At 40.1% G+C, this 20,673-nt stretch overlaps 1 protein-coding gene across 1 annotated transcript in view; it reads left to right on the forward strand.

Moving 5' to 3' along the window:
- Nucleotides 1-899: 899 nt before the first annotated feature.
- The window catches only part of LOC121512245 (contactin-associated protein-like 4), a 227,242-nt gene continuing 207,468 nt past the window's right edge, over nt 900-20,673 (forward strand). Inside the window, exon 1 of the mRNA XM_041791414.1 lies at nt 900-1,175. Coding sequence (XP_041647348.1) covers nt 1,091-1,175 — 85 coding nt within the window. The 5' untranslated portion in view covers nt 900-1,090. The remainder of the gene's footprint in view (nt 1,176-20,673) is intronic.

Below are 20,673 nucleotides of genomic sequence, written 5' to 3' on the forward strand. Positions count from 1 at the left end.
GAGCTGACTCGTTTTATTGGTGATGGCAGCCAGCTCAAAGCTCTTTTTTTTCCTGCCCCTTTTTGTTGTTGCTTTAAAGAAATTAAAAGGACAAATGGTGCCAACTGAATTTCATGTGAGGGCCAAAAGACTGGCTCTTATTATTGAGCTGAGTCAAAAAATCTGATCACGAAAAAGAGCTGAAATTCCCATGACTCCAACATAAGCTAAACCAACATGAAAAAGCCATTCTTTAGATTACAAGGAGGAAAGTGGTGCCAGTACATGTTGAGCCTGCACAACCAATCATGATTAGGCATCCAAGACCACCTCCGCACACCTGTTTTCACTAAGCATTGATGTAAGGATATAAATCAGTGTTAATGCACTGACTAAATGGGATAATAGCAACACAAAGCAAAGGCAGAGACAAAAAGAATCTCAATCGATATGCAATAGACTGTGATGACTCTGAAGACAACCACAAAGAGACACAACAAACCTAAAAAACCCTTGACAATATTTTTTCACTTGTGGGTGTAGCATTTCTTTTATTTTTACCTGTGGAGGGGGGCTCCTGAATCAACATGCCCAGGCCCCCTTTGTTCCTAAATGTGCCCCAGAGTTTCTCCTCTGCAGTTTGGGTCAAATGAAAGAAATGTGGGACTTGTATTGATTTTAGTGAGCGCCACATCACTCAAGAGTTAGACATTCAAACAGCAGCCACATGCTCCCTCTCTCTCTCTCTCGTTCTCTGTGACTCTCCAAGAACTCTGAGCTCCCCCTCGATTGGTGAGGGAGGCGTTCCTCTCCACTCGAACCCGCAGCAGTCTCGTAAAATCCCTTCCTCCTCTTCTCCCTTCATCAGTTGTCGGAGTGCAGGCAGTGTGAGAGCATCCTCCTCATCAGGAGCCGGACTGCCCCTCTACACCGAGGCAGCAGGAGCACACACTGCAGCGCAGCGCAGCGCACCGGAGCGGAGCTGGAGGAGGAGGAGGAGGAGAGCAAGAGGAGAGGAGAGCAGCGATCAGGAGGAGTAGAGGAAGGAGGGCGGACTTGTTTTTCCCTCGGACAGGCTGGATTATACTCCGCAGCATCCTGTCGCTTCATCATGCCTTTAGGGAGTAAAAGATCCGCGGGGATTAGAGCGCTGATCGGCGCGCTGCTGCTCGGCTCCTGTGGGACAGGTGCACAAGGTGAGAGGCTCGTGCGCTGAATTCTTGGAAAGCTGAGGGGGAGTTTTTGTTGCTTTGTTAGAAAGGACCCCTATGGTTTATTATTACTCTAAGACATCACTTGGTGTAAGGGTGTGGGCTAACAATGGAGACATAGTGAAGCTGTTTGGCTGCTTGTGACTGTTGCTGAGACTTTGAGCTCTTTGAGTGATGAGAGATCAGCTGATTTAGACAGAAAATTCAAACAAGAAAGTATTTATGCTGCTTTACTCTGCAAAACTAGTTAACTGCGTACAGTTGTCCAACATTAAGGATCAGTTATTTCCAAAAAAACTTAACTTTTAGTCTGTTTTACTGAGTGTTAAGGGAAATCAAAGTCTTTCAATGGACAAAATAAGGTCAATTAAAAGAAAAGAGATTATTTGCTGCTTTTTTTCAAGCAAAATGTGTACCTTGGATCTATTAGATGCCAATAATAGTGGAAAAAGTGCTTCAGTTTCTTTGCAGATAAATTTAAGAACAACAAAACCAAAGCATAGTTTATCACTGTTGATTTTGTCACCAAAAATATGAAGAAACAATGCCATTAAAATGTGACAAAAAAAAAAAGCAAAAACAAATAATGAGTTCCCAAAGTCAAAGATGTGTGCAATCAATCCAACATGAAAAGTACTAATTAAAATGAAACTTAGAGATTGCACATCTACCAAACTAGAAGAACTTTTGATCATTTTGCTGATTAATTAGAAATAAAAGCCAAACACCAATCATTTTTAGTTCTTTTCTTGATGTTTTCCAGCTAATAAATTGTCTTGTATTTGTAACATGTGCTTAAAATGCTCTATTTTCTTTGCTGAATACTCCAATGATGCCTGTAGGCTTCCCTCTTCAGTCATGCATCTTAAATTCCAGCAGTCTCTTAGACCCTAACCCTCTGTAAGTCTTAGAATTCTTTACATTTTCATCCATCTGCTGTCTAATTACTCTCTTGCATGCATGTCAGTCCTTCCCCCCTCTTTCTTGCCTCTTTTCAGCTGAGCCCTGGCGCTCTCTCACCAGCTGATTTGCAATAAATGCATCACTGAAAGTGGCCACTCTTTCAAGTGTGGACCATCCCCAGCCCGCCTTCCTCACAGCTGTGCAGCAGCTGTCTCTTGTCCTGTCCCGTCACCTTGTTTGTTGAAAACCGAGGCCCTTTAAAGCTCTCTAAATTTAAGATCTTTGTTTGCATGCAGAGAAAAGCAAGGTTTAATCAACAAGTTCATCAGTTGTAATGCTACTCATGATCCTTCTTGGTAGCACTAACAGCACACTGATTATCAAGCATCAGTGCTGATTACTCTAATTAATTAGATACCTGTCTAATATTCAACATCTTTTAACCCCTTCAGTACCTAGAACATTAGACCTTATGTCTTCTGCTTCTTTAGGTCATCATCCTTTTAATCACTCTCTTGTTTGCATGTCAGTATTTCCTTCACTCTTGCCTCATTTCAGCAGAGCACTGGCGCTCTCTCACCAGCTGATCATGCTTAATGCATTTCTAAACCTGGCCGCTTTTCTGTGTGTGGACCATCTCCGACTCGCCTTCCTCACAGCTGTGTAGCAGTTGTCTCTTGTCCTGTCCCATCACCTTGTTTGGTCATCTTAAAGCTCTCTGAGGTGGGAAAAAGCACAGTTAAGATCTTTAATTTTGATCTACAAAGATATTTGTTTTGTACACAGAGAAAAGCTGTGTATAAAGCTTTATAAAGCTCTCTGTAATCCCCCCACAATGCTGTTCATTGTCCTTTTTTTGGTAGCACTGATAATCATGCATCAGTGCTGATCACCCTAATTTATTAAATACCTGTATAATTTCTAACTTTTCTTCTCTAGGTCATCTTTTAACCCCCTAAGTACCTAATATTACACCCTCAACCTTTCTTTATCTTCTGCTTCTTTGGCTCATCGTCCTCTCTCTGTCAGATCACTCATGCATGCCTGTTAGCACCTACCCTCTCATTTCTGCCTCATTCCAGTCGAGTATTTGTTTCATCTTACTGGTTGAGAAAGGTCTAGAGTGGAGCACAGAAATCAGACATTTAATGCAAAAAGTGCTGAACTGGCACTTTTCAGTGAGTAGTAAATGAGCTCTTTGAGGCAGGTAGAATTACAGTAAAGATCTTTTATTTTGAAATGCAATTCAATTCAGCAAGCTTTATCAACATGGAATGTCTGATTGCATTGCCAAAGCAGTGTACAAATAAATTACAATAGCCAAAGAAGTAACACAATTGGTTTAGGTATCAAAAATCTGAGTTTAACTTAAAAATTATGATTAAAAAAATACAGAGCCGCAGAGCCAGGCAGCTGCACTCTGATCATAAAGTCAACAAACATTCAGATTGTAATATTTGTTAAATCTGAGAGGATTGTATTTCTTTCTACTGAGTGGGCGTGGCTTCACCTCATTCAACAGACGCCCACACCATCCTGGAGCAGATTTCACTGCCTCATTTTTCATGATTTTGAAGCTTAATTTCATAAACTTAGAGATGTTTTATTTGACTGAAATTTGATTTAGGCGTTCATAACACAGTCCTAAACTTTACCCAGCAGATATTGAAACTTCTGTTTGTTGTGTATCCTGATGAATTATTTTTGGTTCATGGTGAAAGGTGGGAAAAAAACTTGACTCTGGTGTCCTTGTTTAAAGGACTGGTGGTTAGAAAGTGCAGCTCTGTTTCCACCTCCTGTTGGCTGCAGCGGGTGCACAGTCTGCCTTGGTATTGTCTCGTCTTTGCTTCTCTATTTTTCTGTCTGTATTTTGAACTACAAAACAAAGTAATGGCTGCAGGGAAAACAGACTTAATCAACAAGGTAATCAGTTATAAAGCCAATTTGGTGACTCAGGGCCACTTGATTAGGGGAAAAATCATGTTCACAATCATGAGGTGTACTATTAAATATAACGAGGCTGTGCTTATGAGGATGAAACCACATGGTTCACAGGTTGGGTATTCACTCAAAACTGCTGTAAGTTTCTAATAAAGGGCGTCTTTAGTTCACTGCTAGCTACTGATTGAAGTTCATATGTTTTTTCGAAGGTTTTGGAAATGATTAGCTTAAAAGTTGAGCAATGCATTCACTTCAAATTAAAAAAAAAAAAAAGAATAAAACAGCAGCTGAATCCCTTCCTACAGTAACTGACCCCTACATTTCACCAGATATGTGTTCAGTCTGTCTCCGCTCCATCACAGTAATGGAGCAGAAAGGTTTCTGTTTTAGTCAATGAAAGTGCTGTATCTGACTCTAAATAGATGAATGTTCTTCTTTACATAGATGTATATTTGACTCTAAATAGATAATTCTGCTGCCTCTCCACCTCAGTTTTAATTTTGGCAGCTGTTTTTATTTTTAGTATTAGTTTTAGTCTTTAAATGAAATGCATTTAGTCATTTCTATCCTTTCTAGTTTAAGTCTAGTTTTAGTCGACGAAAACTCAAAACATTTTAGTTGAGTTTTAGTCCATTAAAAGATCTCATATTTTTGTCTTTACTTTTAGTCCAAGCATTTTTTTTCTTGCCTAAATCTGGTCCCAAATCATGGGAGTGTGTTCTCTGCACCCTGTCTAACCTGGGGTCCCTGCTTTCTACAGCTGAGAGGAAGAAGCGGTATGGATGTATTATTTTTTCACAGATTTACCCACAGTGGAGAAATATCACAGATTTTGAATGTCAGACAAAAACTAAATTACATTTTAGTCTAGTTTTAGTCATCTTGATGAAAACTAAACTCAGTTTTTGTCAGTTTTAGTCATCACAGATCTATTTTTGTTAGTCTTAGTCTTGTTTTTGTCATGGAAAAAAAGCCTGTCAACGAATAGTTTTAGTCATAGTTTTAATCGATGAAATTATCACTGCTTCACCTATAAATAGTGGAACAACAAAATACCTGTTTTTTCTGTACATAGGTATTAGACTTAATATTAAAGAAACAACTGTGATGAACATATGACAAGGACCCGAAAGCAGTGCAGAGACAAGATAGTAAGGTTAGAGGAGTTTATTTGACAAGTGCAACATTTCAAATGATGGTGAGAGAACTGGCTGGTGGCACTGCACAAAAGAGGACAAAATGGAGTAAGACAAGGCAAAAAAAAAAAAAAAACTCAGTGAAAAATCACTAGATTCAAAGGTTGAAGAGGAGCCAGGTCACCTGACGAGAAGCTGCAGTACACAGGTGTCTGAAAGTCATCATCAGGTGAGATCTTGATTGCTAAAGATTAGGTGCAGCTGGGACGCCTTACGAGCTGCAGCCGTGACCGTCCATCCGCGATGGCAGCTGAATTCAAACCTGAGTGGGTGTGTTTAAAGTTTTACTAGCAGAAATTCATCTGTTTTTACTCCAACTCTTACAGTGGCTGGTAATAAATAAACTCAAAAATGATTAATTTTACTATTATTGAGTAAAATATTTTTAACTCTGGAAAAATTACTCCCCAGATGTTCCTGTGTAGAAAAACTGCTAGCAAGAGTCAAAAGAAAGAGACCATGACTGTGGAAAAACGGCTTCATTATTTATTAAGACAACATGCCAGCTCACACTGAGCTCACAATAGAGCAGGACCAAAAATAAATCAGTCATTTTAATAGCTATACCTATTATTTTGATTGCTGTTGAGATCATGATAATGAAACCTGATTAATTTCCCAGCCCTACAATAAATGATGCCTGTATTACCCATGTTGGTGGCACTGACATCCTTCCTAGTATGCACTAGTGGATCTCACTTAAAGCCAAACCAATCATTGCTGTAACTTGTGATCTATTTTTTTGTCTGTTGTTTGTCCCCCAAATATTTTCCTCAGTAAACAACTTCTATTTTATCAATTAGAATGTCAAACAGTGCTGGTTTTTATTTCCTCAAGTCTAAAATGATGCATTTCAGTTTCCCCTCTCTCTCGCTGATCAAAATATTACATTTTTTGTGATGTAAAGCTGAGAAAAAAAAATCACATCCTCACATTGGGGAGGGTTTAGTGATTGGAAAATGAAAATTAACTTGCTTATTATTCTAGTTTCAGCTTTTCTCGTAGAAGTAAATCATGCCATCATTGTGAATCACTATACAAAGGGGAAGTAAAGTCAGCAGCTGCATGTTGGTTTTGAACTTTGCTGCAACCTGGTTTTCCCTGTTAGTAATTAAAGGAAGTCCTGCTCCTCAAGGCGCTTATTCTGAGAACTCTGTGAATTAAACAGTTGGCTGGGTCTGATCCGACCACCGCGGGGGGCTTTGTTTTTGAAAGGGAGTACAGACTCCTCAGGGGATTTATGGCTGTCATGATTTAGGAGACAGCAAAATCCCACAAGTTGGGGTTTCTTATTTTAGCTTTTTTCCTGTTTGATGTTTCCCTATGAGAGAGAGAGAGAGAGAGAGAGAGAGAGAGAGAGAGAGAGAGAGGGAGGGAGGATGTGGTCCGTCCGTGGAGATGAGGCAGCTGCACAGGAGGAAGCTGCTGATGCTGCTGTACATGTCTAACACTAAGATGATGCTTCAGAAAAGATCTCTCAAAGTGGGATCTTTTGGTAAAAAAGGGATGATCTTGAAAGTCTGTGAAAAAAGTTTGGGAGAGAATTCAAAGTGCAACAAGTGTGAGAAGCAGATAGATCTGATCCCCTGCTGCTGTCGAGTCCCTGGGTGCAGATGAGCTGTTATTTCCCTCTCAGGAGGTTTTAATGAATAGATCCAGTTGCTGCTCCTTTAAAGCAGTGCTTCTGTGAAATCAGATGACCCTTCCTCCCTCCTATAATAACTCTGCACTCACTTGGATGGATGCTATTAATAAGATCAGCCTCATTCGTCACATCCCTGTAGGCAGATAAACATGGATCACTCATAAAGATGTAGTTTAAATGCCTTTATTAGGTCAGGGCATATCACGGTGGTGTTAAATGAACAAGTGGTCAGGAGGGCAGCATAAACCAACATATGAAATAACAGATCACAAGTACATTAAATGAGAAAAGTATACCCTGCATTCACAGTCAAAGGTTTAATCCAGTCTCCTGTTTCTATTTAATCCTATAAGGAAGCATGACTCACTTTATAATGACATTTTCTACCCCCACAATCAAGAAGACCAAATGAAAAACTAGAACAACCACCAGGTGGTTCTAGTCCTTGGTGACGTGTGTGATTGCCTGACAATGAAAGTACAGAGGTGGGTTGAGAGTAATCGCAGATAGTCTTTAACCTTGTACCTCCAATATTTACTCAGTTTATTCTGGAGTACAAGTTGACTCAAGTACACAACATTCAACCCATGAGGCCCAACATCTGACCAGTTCATCATTAAGTCAGAGCTGCATACACTCAGTAATCTGGCCACTTTTGTCAGTTTGATGTGTCCAAATTTCCATCTGTGTGAGTCAAGTAAATCTAACTTAAACCTGTAAATACATCTAAAGTATGTGAAGTGAATAAAACTGAGATGAATAGGCTGAGAATGTAAGTAAATGTAGCTCAGATTTACTTAAATGGACTAAGAGCACTTTTATTACTCAGATCAAACCAACCCATTCAGAGAGAATTGAGCATCAGTATTATCTATGCATCCATACACATTGACACACGCAGTGGGAGCAAATCAGAATTGCTTACATGTAATCGACTGTGGCAGCTGGGGATCAGAACTCTCCAATTCCAAAACAACAGACTCTACCTCATGAGCCACACTTGCAGTTTCTTCTTCAGAATAAATTTTTGAAATCCCATCATCACTGCTTTAGATGCATGTGTTGTGTGCTTACACTGCTGGTGTAGTACAGTGATGTGTGACAGACAAAAGCTCAGTCAGAGTCAGGTTCTGCATGTTTTGCTCTGGCATTAGGAGCAGCTTGGTGACCCACTTGTACTGTAGTAATTAAGCACAGTAAACAAGTAAAGCATGCTCTTTGATCTTCAGGTGTAATGGCTGTAATAACAGCAACATACAGCGAGTGTGCTCACTCTGCAAAGTGTCTCTGTCAGCTTGTCAGGGGCTTTAGCACACACTGTGTTTTGCATTGGATCGGCTTATGTGTGTTGATTGTAGCGCTGCAGTCATTTGTCTTTCAGCTTCTTAAACAACTTTTAAAAGGTGTGCTTTAATCATAACTCGCTTGTTTTATGTCCACGATGTGTCAAAGAACAACGCTGTGGCTCTAAATGAGGTCAGAAAAAGGAGGGGAAGTACATAATTGCTAACCTGACACACCATCTGGAAAACCACTGATAGAAAGCATTAGGGAAAGGGCAGTGCCTTTGAAAACAAAACTCTAAGGGTGATTGGATGAATGCTCTGTCTGTCACATCTTTATGGACCAATTAGTGCAACAAAACACATGATGTTGTCACCGCTACCGAGGTAGACATGGCAGTACACAACTTTTGTTGTTTTTGAAAAGAAAACAACTCACTGCTGGTCTTTGTTCTTCTTTTAATGAAGAAATGTCGTCAAGTTCTGATAAAACTGGCGTTTTAGCAGCATCCACACTGTCTTCTGCCATAACTGCACCGGCCTCTTGTTGCTGCTTGCTTACGCGACTCTGCCGCGCCCGAAAGTACTGTTTGCAAGATGGATTCGCCAGTGAGAAACACAGAACCGGCATATCCATCTGCTTTGCAAGGTTACGTAAATGCCACATTTTAAAGCTAATGCTTTCCCTCTTTGGTTGCTGGTCACAAAACATTACAGAAACATGCTGCCACCTACTGATTGCACCTGATTTTTTTGGGAAATTTTTATTTGAATCCATCTATCCATCATCCATTCAGTTTTGCCAAGAAGCACTTTTAACACAAAAAAAAATAATCTACCAAACACAAATGTCCTTACTTGTGCTAAATTCATCCCTCGATCCATCCATTAATTCATGCAGAGCTTAGAGGCATGTTTTATGCCAAAGATTGAGGCTGCATTAAGGCATAGGTGGGTAAGCTGCCTGTGGGTACCATTCAGCTGGAAGGAGGACTGACCCAACCCTGGTTGTGCTCTGGATGTCCTTGCATATTACCAGGGCATAGGAAAAGAATCTGTTGAAAACAATACAATGGCGAGTAAGCACAGTCTCAGGTAACATCTAGGCAGGAAGTAGGGTTGCCATGAGTCCCTGGTTCGTACTGTGGATGTCCCAAGGGCCTGGAAACCGCCGGCAGTCTCAGGGCGTATTACCACAGGTGAAACGGCCAAGACAAAAGAGATGCCGTCAAGCTTGACCTTGGCTTTAGCAACACATGTGGGTGTCAACATATGTCGTGCTTGACTCTGGCCACCCTCCCCCCTCTCTCCAGTCCGGGGCTGTAGTACATCAGGCCCAGTGATGAATCCATGCCTGAAACTTATATACATGACTGTATATGAAAAGAAAAATGTCAGCGAGGGAGACAGAGAACAAGGTGGGATTGCATGAGTTAACATTGCTCATTATCTGATGTTTTTACATTTTTTGCAGAGTATAATTGAAAGGAAAGTTATGCAGAGTTGCCAAGTAGACAAGCAACATTTACTCTAACAAAAGACTGGCACAGAAACAGTTTCAGAACACCATTGTTGTTTGAAAACAAAAGTAGTCCCGCCACAGAAATAATCTAGCCGTTATTTCTTTGAAAACCACACTAGAGCTGTATTGGACCTTACATGCCAGCCTTGGGAGGATTGATGGCAGGACGCCATGTTGTAAGATCTGACTTCAGCACATAGTGCAAATGACTTCCTGTACTTCCTGGGTTATGAATGGATGTTCAGCATTCTGAACCCAGACTGATTTACGCTTACATTTCACTTATATTTTGAAAAATTGACAGATCATTTCCCAGCTCACCAAAAACCTCATCACACTCAGTGAACAGCCTCATTTAGTGCTCTCACACTCAGCACTATGTTGTAATGTGTAGTTTCTGACACAGCCAGTTAAGGAGTTTGCTTGAGATTTTTTTTAAAGCCTCTGCATTTGCTGATACTATCGTTCTCCGATAGCTTATGTGCAAGTATCAAAGTACGGACCATTTTGGCAGCCTTATTAAGCCCACTGTAGTCTCAGACCAAACAGTTTGATGGAGCTCAAGACCAAAAGACAAATCACATAATCCGCCCGTCTCTGTATGACTGAGCTGTGCTTCATATATTTTCTCTACAGCGAGCCGTACATCATCTTGTTAATGACCTGTCTTCTGTCCACATTATGCTTCCCAAGCAATGAAAAGGTTTCAGCTCAGTAGAGAAATCTCCCATCATTCATCCTGTTATTCTGACATGGATGACAGGAGCTTTCTGCCATCATCACATTCATCATCTTCAGCTATCGTCTCTCTTTCTCTGTTCGTCCGTTAATAAACCCATGCCCCTAATGCTCACTCTTACTCACTTGTGCAGGTTTACAAGCTGCCATAGTGGTGGAGCAGAAGTTCATTTCTGAGCAGCTTCTAAGACCAGATGTCTGACTGTCCTTCAGCCATTTTAGAAACTGAAAATCAAACATTTACATACACTTCAGGCGGAATTGGCTAGATATATCCAGCAGAGAGAGTGAAATCTTCTCTCAGGAGCTCTTTCATTTCTCACAACTATTTTTACCACTTTAACGACTACAAAGAAGTGCAACGTGATGACTGCCTTCTAGGAAAAACTGAAAATGTGTGCCTTCATCTTAAAAAGCATCATAGTATCCAACCTATCTAGCTTTTCTCTCTGCTTGTCTTCTACTTCTTAGAGCAATCTTCTTGTCCTCAAGATCCTCACTAAAGTATCCTAACCCCACAGTAGCTCAAACCCTGCTCTGACCTCTCTGATCAAACATTAGGTTTAAGACTTTAACACATTCCTATTTGTACTTAAGGCAGTCCCTCGTGGATTTCATGGACTATTGGGAGTCTTCTGTGACCTAAATTGACTGATATCACAGCAGCATTCTTCCAAAAGTTGCATTGCCCTTTTAAAAGTTTTGAGGTATTTTATTTGATGAAATCTCTACCAGCAGTGTCACAACTGTCAAATTTGATGCATTTACTTGTGAAAAATAACAATTGTGTCAGTTTCTAATGTGTGTGGCTGCATAAGGTTAAATGTGGGCATTATCACTACTTTCAAGTATTTGAAAAAATAATTCATACTACATTATTTGGACAAAAGTATTCACACGCCTAACTATTCTACCAGCAGGGACTATAATGACATTGTATTCAAATACATATGCTTCAAAATGGAGCTGGTTCCCCTTTTGCAGCTCTAACAGCCTCCACTCTTCTTGGAAGGCTTCCCACAAAATTTGGAAAATTTCTGTTGGAATTTGTTCCCATTCGTTCTGTAGAGCATTAATGAGGTCAGGCACTGATGTTGGACGAGAAGGCCTGGCGTGCAATCTCTGTTCCAGTTCTTTCCAAAGGTGCTCGATGGGGTCAAGGTCAGGGCTCTGTACAGGCCAGTTAAAGGTACAGTGTGAAGAATTTGGCTGCATTTCACCGAACAGAAACGGTGTAAATGTGATATAATGTGTATATATTTATGTGAAGTATGTTAAAATAAGTGCACAATCATCTCCCAACATCCACCAAACCCATCTTACTGCCTAATAGAGAAGCGCTATTAGTCACGCCATAGAACAAGTTTAAACTGCCCCACAGTAGGAGTTGTCTTTTTCAGTATTCTAACAGACCACAGGATTGCCATGGGATTCCCGCAGGATGGGGGTCATTCCACTATTTGATCATGTGACTGGTACTTGGTGGGAAGGAAAGTAAGTAGGAAGTGGATAGGAGTAGGAACCACCATAATATACCAATTTGTAGTTATAAATATGCACATGCAATTTTTAAGTTCATTTGGTTATGTTTTTTTTTTATTTTTTGTGGAAAATGGACAGAAGCACAACACATTGACCAGACTTGGCAGTCATTTTGCTTGTAGTTTTCTTACAGTGACCTACAGTACTGTGCAGATGTTTTAAGCATGTAGAGCGCTAACGGTTCTTCACAGGTCCTGATGTTCCACAACCCCGGGCTGAAGAGAGGAGGGAGGGCGGCCAGAGTCAGTGTTGACACATTTGACATGTACGTGTGTCGCTCAGCAGCCAAGGTCGAGCCTAACAGCATTTCTTTTGTCCGGGCCTTTGCACCCCTGGTAATACACCCAGCAGCCACCAACAGTTTTCAGGTGCTTAGAACATACACACGACAACCAGGGGGGTGTGGCAACCCTCCTACCTGCCCTAACCATGTTTAGGCACCACGTCTACCCGTAACTCCGCCCTAAAGCTGTGGTTTTTGTTTTGTTTTCATCAGATTATTTTCCCATGCCCTTCGAAATGTACAAAGACATCCAGAGCATGACCTGGGTTGTGTCAATCTACCTCCCTGCCAATGGAGCCCCCAGGTGGGCGTACTTGTCATTACACGGCTTACTTCACCGGACACCGGAAATGGAATAACTGTAATGTTTCAGAACAACCCATTTAGAATCACAAATGTTTGCGAATGGAGGCTGCATGGCTAAGTTACCAACTGTTGCGGGTTTAATTAACCTCTTGTTGTTAAAAGTGGCATTGAATCCTTAAACTGCATCATTTTTAATGTCCAACAGAGGGCGACTGTGCTCATTAGGATTTAATGTTGAAAAGCACCAAACCTAATTCTTATATAATGCTGCTTTAACGCTATTATGTCATTATCTATTAGGCAGAAACTCAGAAAAAAAAGGTTTATCACTGTCTCCCTCCTTTAATCTTTACCTTGCTGTGCCCATCGCCGTCCACTCCTTACTTTCTTCCACCTTCGCCACTCTTGCTGCCACTCCACAAAGGTTACAAGTTTGTTTTCCGCATATTTCTCCAAATAGGAAACAGAATTTTGTCTTGTTTTTTGATTATTGCACCAGTAGAAGCAGCAGGGGTAACTTCAGGAGTGTTTTCATCTCTGCGCTGGCTGAGACTGTGTATGGGTGGATGTGTTTGATTATTTAACTAGCTGAGGCTGAGCGGGAACATTAAGGTGCTGTTATTCCCTCAGTCTGCTGAAAATTCATCTCCTTCAGTCCACAGCCAGACAGAAAATTAGTTGGTGGAAAATATAGTGGGAGAGGAGTTGATTTAAATTTGGGCCTATAGCTCCCCAGCTTCATATGCGAACAGCCAAGTCTCATCACAATTTATTACTTTTCAATGAGCTGCTGGTTTGCACCAAGAGAACATAAACCTCTGAATAAAATCAATTTGGTGTGAATGTGTGAGACATTTTCTCTGCAAACCTCGCCGCCCTTTATGCTCCACGAGGCGCCAGAGTCTTAAACCACCATGAGGAAAGAGCAAACAAGTGGAGGATAAATGGCTCTTTCTCTTTTTCTTTACTGTCGTTTATGAAAATGTGCTCAGCAGAAGAGCAGTCATAAAGAGGCTCTGATTAAGTCAAGGTTACAGCAGCAGAGGTTGGCTGTGTGTGCCTGAAGCTGCCACTCATGACTCCAGATTTATTAATCCAGGGACGAGTAGTTTAGCGATAAAAGTGACAGAGAACTGCAGTCCATCCATCTGCCTTTGTGACCTGTGGGATTTTGTGTTTGGCGAAGGCCAGCTCCCCAGTGAGTGTCTGCCTCCCTAAAAACAGACTCATTCATCACACGGCCCTGTCATTATATCAGATGAGTTGTTATCGGTCCAAGAATCAGCCACATTGTGCTGAGGTCACTACTCACTGTCACTCTTCACTGCTGCAGGAAAGTGGAAACTGTGGGCATCAGCTTACAAATATGGACTCATCACTTCTTTGTGTCAATCTGTCAGAGCTTTATCGACTCAAAAATTCAGTGACAGCTGATCCCCAATCCATAAAAACTTGACTGTAGCAGTTTTCACACTTGCACTCACAGTTGGAGGTATTAGTCATAGAAATAGCTAGTCTGCTCTTTCACTTGAAGTGTTACAACTAAAATCATTAACTTAATTGGTCCCCCAGGTGAAAATGGACTTTTGTGGGGATAAGTTAAAGTGTCATTTTGATGCCTATTCTAAATAATATAACACAGATATTAAATCTAAACTTACATCTGACTTTGGAAAAAGCTTTCATCATTGATTTTTATTCACTTTAAGGTTCAGTAATACAATAAAATGAGAACATCTCTCCTTCAGTTTTGTTGATAACTGAATGACAGTAATTAAAGACCCTGTAAAGTGAAATCCAAAGTTTTTGTCTTAACACACTAGAAATGTTGGAATATGGTTGCTGTAAACATGTGAAAACACTGAGATCTACATGTGACTGAATTCTGGATTTGGACTGTTAGAAAGTTTTTCACCTCTTTCCAGGCTTGGTTTCATGTGGGCGGGGCCAGAATGTGGGCTCATGATGCCATGAGTCCACAGTAGGGATACCCCCCCCCCCCCCAACACTACAATGTAAAATCACAGAGCAGTTCATCACCCTACAGTCTGTTGTTAGCTGATGTCACTGCCTTTATTGTAAGAAAACAGTCAGTTAAATGCTGTTTTTTGTTCATTGTGTGGTAAATCTGCCAAATCTATCAGCCACAGTGGTCTATGGATCATTTAAAGCATTATAACAGAGATTTGAGCCAGAAAACAGACTCAGACTTTTTCGCTTTCTGGCACAGAGCCAGGAAGCTGCACTCTGATCATGAGGTCAACATTCAGATTATAACATTTTTTTTAAATCTGAGAGGATCGTATTTTTCCTGAGTGGGCGTGGCTTCAGCTTATTCAACAGACATGCCCACACCAGATTTTCCTGCCTCATTTTTCATGATTTTGAAGCTTGATTTCATAAATTTGGAGACATTTTAGTCGACTGAAATATGATTTCATAACAGTGACCAGCAACAAACCTAAATACAGAACCATTTTTGACTTTACAGGGTCTTTAAATCCTGTGTTAAAGAGATGGAAGACTACATGTCTCATTTTTCTTTTTAATTTGTGCAATACTTTTTAGTCTTCTTCATAATGTAAATGCTTTTCTTAAAATAGAAATAAAATTGGTTTAAAATGGGAAAAAATGATGAAAAGGGGTTAATAAAATGTTGCAAAAAATGGTGAAAAAGTGTGCAAAACTGATGAAAAATAGCAAATAAAAGTGGCCAAAAATTGGCAGAAAAAGTGGTTAAAAAGGTTAAAAGTGGCAGAAATAAATAACTTCAGCATCAGAACCAAATGATAGCGTGAAACATATATAATGTTGATGTGTGTGTCCTATTTAAAGACAGGAAAAACAAGGACATAAAATATAAGTCATGTCAAGCAGGCAATTCTCCGTTTCTTAATAAAACAAAATATTATGTCAAATAAAATGCCATTCTCTGGTCACAGTCTCTTCAACAATGTATTTTTGGCATCAACATGTGTCTCTTGCCTTCAAAAATACAACATAAGAGTCTTCTATGAATACGTCTTCAGTACTGTAAAATTTGAGCACAAGATTTGGTCTTTGTAACTTGAATTACAACCTTTAACCGCTGCTCATCAGCTAAAACGGTGTCAAAACAGTATATTCACACTGTTGTTGGCCTGGTTCTTTCTGTGCTTACCTTAACTCATAAACAAAATGTTAACAACAAAACATTTACAATAAGGTTACATTTGGGCCCTTCTTGATTCTCAAAATATAACTGCAACTTGTTCGCTAAATTAGCTTGGCTTATTTCTCTGAAACGCACTAATTGCTACGATAACACAATATTCTATATTAACTGTTCGGACATCTTAACACTACAGCAAAATAATTATATTCAGGAGCTAAAGTAAAACAAAAAATTGACCCTCAGCCTCTAAGTTACCATGGACAAAACACATCCTTTGACATTAAACTTTGTCAGTACAAAGTCAGAAAAGTTTTAGAAGCCCATTAGAAATGTTTTTGGAATCATTAACCACCGTACTTACCTGTTTAAGGCAGGAAAAACGAGGGCATGAGACATTACTCGTCAGAAAACGGGCATTTCTCCGACAACTAGCGCTCATTTTTGGGGGCACTCCCTCCAGTGGTGCAAACTGGTAACTACATCTAAGTCATATGAATCACAAAAATGAGCTAAAATTTGACCATTACACATAAATTAACATAAATTCTACAATTATGACAACACATTTGTGGGTGTCACACTACCAATGCCGCTGATCCAACACAAATACAATGATAATATCAATAAATCACAACTGGGAAGGGCCCGTTCTCTGTTTGTTAGGGGCCCAGCCAAACTTCTTTTGCAGGCTTGATAACAAGACCACACAGTTTATTTAGAATATGTTTTAAAGGCCCAGGTAGGCTGGGATGAAAGTTGGGTCAAGGTACTTGAAAAAAAGACATACACAGAGGATGGAATTTGTAAGAGAGGGCCGTGGTCCTGTTCCTGAATTGACATTAAAATAATAACTTATACTGTACTGTCTTAAGTTTCATGTGAAAAAATTTGAAATAAGAAAAGTGGCAGTGATTGTTGAGTCAAGAATATAATATTTAAATGTTTTGATTTACAGAGTATTATATGACAGTAGCACAGACATGAAATTTGCAAGTACCTTAAAAGCAGTAGGGAACAGTGGGGTTTTAGTGAAGATTTTGTTTCTTTCTGACCATGCTACATAAAAGCTAGGATTTAAGGTTGAAGAGATAACAGCACAGGATTAAATTTTAGGGGGAAACAGTTGAAGTGGTAGACAGTGTCAAGACAGACCTATGGCCAGCTCAGACTACAGTTATTAACGAGAGCACCACGTCAGACTGTGCAACTAAAACCTTGACACTTCTTGGCCGACAGCTTGGCCACAATACAAGTGGGATCCTGACCGCTCATCGTATGCTGACTTCACCACGGAGTTCACAGGTCATTGTGGGCAAAGGTCATAGAGGGTGAATCATAGCTACAGCAGAAGCACTCTGTGTGATTCTAGTGGTGTTTTGCCCTCAAGAGAATAAAAAAGAAAAAAACAAGAAACAGTTGTGGTCTTGTCCCGACATATCAGGAGGAGAATGTGGACTGGCTCTCCTTCAAATAGAACTCCAGGTTTATGTGATGACGCCAAGAAAATTAGCCCAGTTGACCTTGCAAATACATACAGGTACACTGTGGAAGGGGGCTTGTATTAACCTTGCAAAGCAGGTGGATTTGCCCGTTCCTGTGTTTCTCACTGGCAAATCCATCTTGCAAAGCTTCCATCTGGACAGACTGGGCCCTGTAAGAAAGTGACAGGACCAATCAGGAGTGAGAGGCAGTACATTTGGGCACGGCAGAGTCGTGATGTAAGCAAGCAGCAACAAGAGGCCAGTGCAGTTACGGCTGAAGAGATTAGCGTGGATGCTGCTAAAGCGCCATTTTTATCATAACTTGACGATATTTCTTTGTTAAAAGAAAGGCAAAGAACAGCAGTGAGTTGTTTTCTTTTCAGAAACGACAAAAGTCATGTACTGACACGTCTATAGTCACCATAGTTTGTGTTACGCACGTCACGTGTTTTGTTGCTCTGATTGGCCTGTAAAGATGTGACACACAGAACGTACATCCAATCACCCTCCAAGTTTTTTTTTTTCAAAGCCTCTGCCCTTTCCCAAACACTGTCTATGGGAGGTTAGCGTGTGAGGTTAGCCTAGTATAATGTCACTCTGGTAAACTATGTTTGAAAGACCAGAAGCAACTGCTCTCCCATTGGTGTCAGGATTCACATCATTGACGTCAGGTCAGGGCGTCCAAAATAGACGATGATGCAAGAAAAATTCTGGTGTGCTAGTCTTGTTGAATGGTGGTCGAGGGAAGTCTTGGATGTGTGTGTTGGTTATGTCACACAACAAAAGCGTTTGTTGTTTCAGATGCTCACATTCAGGCCGGGCGTTTGACAATGAGCTGCGATATGCAGAATTTGTATGGTCTGACCCGGCCTTGAAACGGCTGAGCTAACAGTACTTATAGAGCTTATAGAATGCATACAAAAGATAAAGACTACTAAAAAGTGAGTAGTTATATCAAACATGATAAAACTGCTGGAACATAATGTCACAACCAGATCTGTTTATGTGGTGTTTTGTTAGCTTTAATAGTTTGGGATTTTGTTCAGCTGCCTTTTTACTTTTTGTTGCCAGTTTTACCTTTTCCACTTTTCTAAGTTTTTATTTTTCTTCATGTTGGTAGAAATAAATCCAAGTTCAAAAAGAACCCATTTCATCTGAAATCAACTAACTGATAAAGACACAATATGAGTTTAGGTTTCTCAATAGCTGTGAAATTGACATTACTGTTAGATTGATTCTAAAATACTGAAAGGTCAGGAAGAATATGAACCAAAAAAGGATTTATAAAAACATTTTGTCTCTGACACAGTCACTCTGCTTTATTCTCAAAGAAATATTGCTGTAACAAATCTCAGCAGTCTGAGGTCAGCAGGACAAAAAATTTGTTGACTTCAAATGATTACTCTCACTTTTACCTTGGTACATCAGTATGCTTTCTTATTATGTTACTCATCAGACGCCTTGTGGACTCATAGTCAGTGCTACAGGTCAAATTAAAGTTTTCAATTAAAGGATTCAGTTAAACCATAGGACACCAAAACTTTGCCGCCAACTTGCAAACCCATTTGGGATCACTGGGAGCATTTCCGTCCACTTTTATCAGCTTTAACAGCTATGTGAAAGTCATCCATGAAATGGATGTTTACTTTTTGGTTTTATGGAGTGCAGTTTTTGTTCGTCAATTCAAAATAACAAGTAAACAACAGAGGTGGATGTAGATGAGCAGTGCCTTCTTACTGGATTTGGTAGTATCCATTGGGGGCACAATAGTATGACGTAACAGCGGTGTCCTTTTAGAATGACTGTGGAGCATCACAAGCAAGCAGTTAAAAACACGAATGAAATACAACATCAGAACGGCAGCTTCCAGAAGCATTTAAAATATCTAAAAAAAAAACAAAAAAAAAACAAGGGACCACCAGTGGGCTGAGCTTTATTTTTAACTGTTCATTTATTTACAAAATCACTGTTCCTAAGAATGCCCAGGGTGTGTATTGCTGAGAGGGGTTGTGGGGTTTTCCCCCTTTCGGCTTCTGATATCCTCCCCGTGATGATAAATTATCATCCCCAGGTAAATTAGACAGTTGGGACACGTTTGTTTCCTCCCTCTACTTGGACTGAATACATTAAAATCTTTAACAGTGGTGGTCTAACGTCAGCATTCGCTGTGTGACTGAAACGTCAATAACACGACCAAAACTCCAGATTTATCTGCTCATACTAGGGTTAGATTATCACACACAGATTTCTCACACCAATGTCACTGAAAGCGCCCAGAAAGTCGGTTTTCCTTTACAATAAAGAAACTTTTGCAGATACTCTTAAACTCTAAATGCAATCGCTGGGCTGCAAACAAACAAATAAACAATAAATTTGGCATAGCTCACCACAAGAAGCTCCCCTGTACTCCCCTGATCATAATATTAAATCAAAAACAGTTCTACTGCATCAGAAAGAGTCCCCACAATCTAAATCTGGTCATTTTTTCGGTCCAAAAACAGGAATACATCCACAAAGATCCATGGACTGGTTTTGTATACTTTTAGTTTTTCACTTTTTGTTCTCAATAGTTCACTTTATTTGCTGTAATAATCTTTCAGGCAATTAGCAATGATATATGGAAAAATGTCTGCCAACCCTGACCTGTTTTAAGTCTTCAGTTTTAAAACGCCTGCTGAAAAATCCTCATTTTCTCTTCTATTCTTATCAACTTTGAGCCTGAACTGCCCAAGGCTTCATAGTTTGGTCCAGCTGAGTTTTCCAGCTTATACATCTCTGCTACAGTCATGTAGAGACCTCTGTTTCACATTACGAATTCAGTAAGGAAAAATGTTTTGCTGTATTACTCAGTAGTAGTAGCATCCACAGTGACTCTGGAAGTTCAAGGAGAAATTTCAGAGTGTTACCTTTCTAAAGACACCTTGTTTGTGCTTGTACTCCAAATGGTTCAAACACAGCGCTCAATTTAATTTAGGTGTTCCTGAACAGGCATTTTTGACAGATTGGACCTGCTGTAATTCTAAGAAGTTAACACCCTGATTTAGCAGACTTTACCATAACATCAGGTGTTTTACTTTGATTGGTATAGGATTACACCTATGATGCTTATGCATGTGGCTAGTCATCATATGGCCAAGATTGTGTGATTCTCAACAACTGGGTTGGGGGTAGTGAGATACTTTCTGGGGGCTGCCAGATGTTTGTGGGCAAAAATAAAATGAAATACAAAATAAAAAGCACAGTCTGATGACTGGGGTTGGCCTTAACATTAAATCATCTTTACTAGGGAATTAATTTGTGTCACAGGTCTCTTATAGAGGGCTGTTAGGATGCTGTTTAAGCTGACAGTGTGCTGGCTGCTTGACAGTTACATAGGCTGCTCCTACATGTGTGGTCATGGTAAATTCTCATGCACTGCATGATTGCTTTCAGTTCTGCCTGTTTAATACATTCTTTCAAAATCAAATAGTATGAAAATTTCGAAAAAAA

This window comes from Cheilinus undulatus, linkage group 7, assembly GCF_018320785.1.
Source record: "Cheilinus undulatus linkage group 7, ASM1832078v1, whole genome shotgun sequence".
NCBI lineage: Eukaryota > Metazoa > Chordata > Actinopteri > Labriformes > Labridae > Cheilinus > Cheilinus undulatus.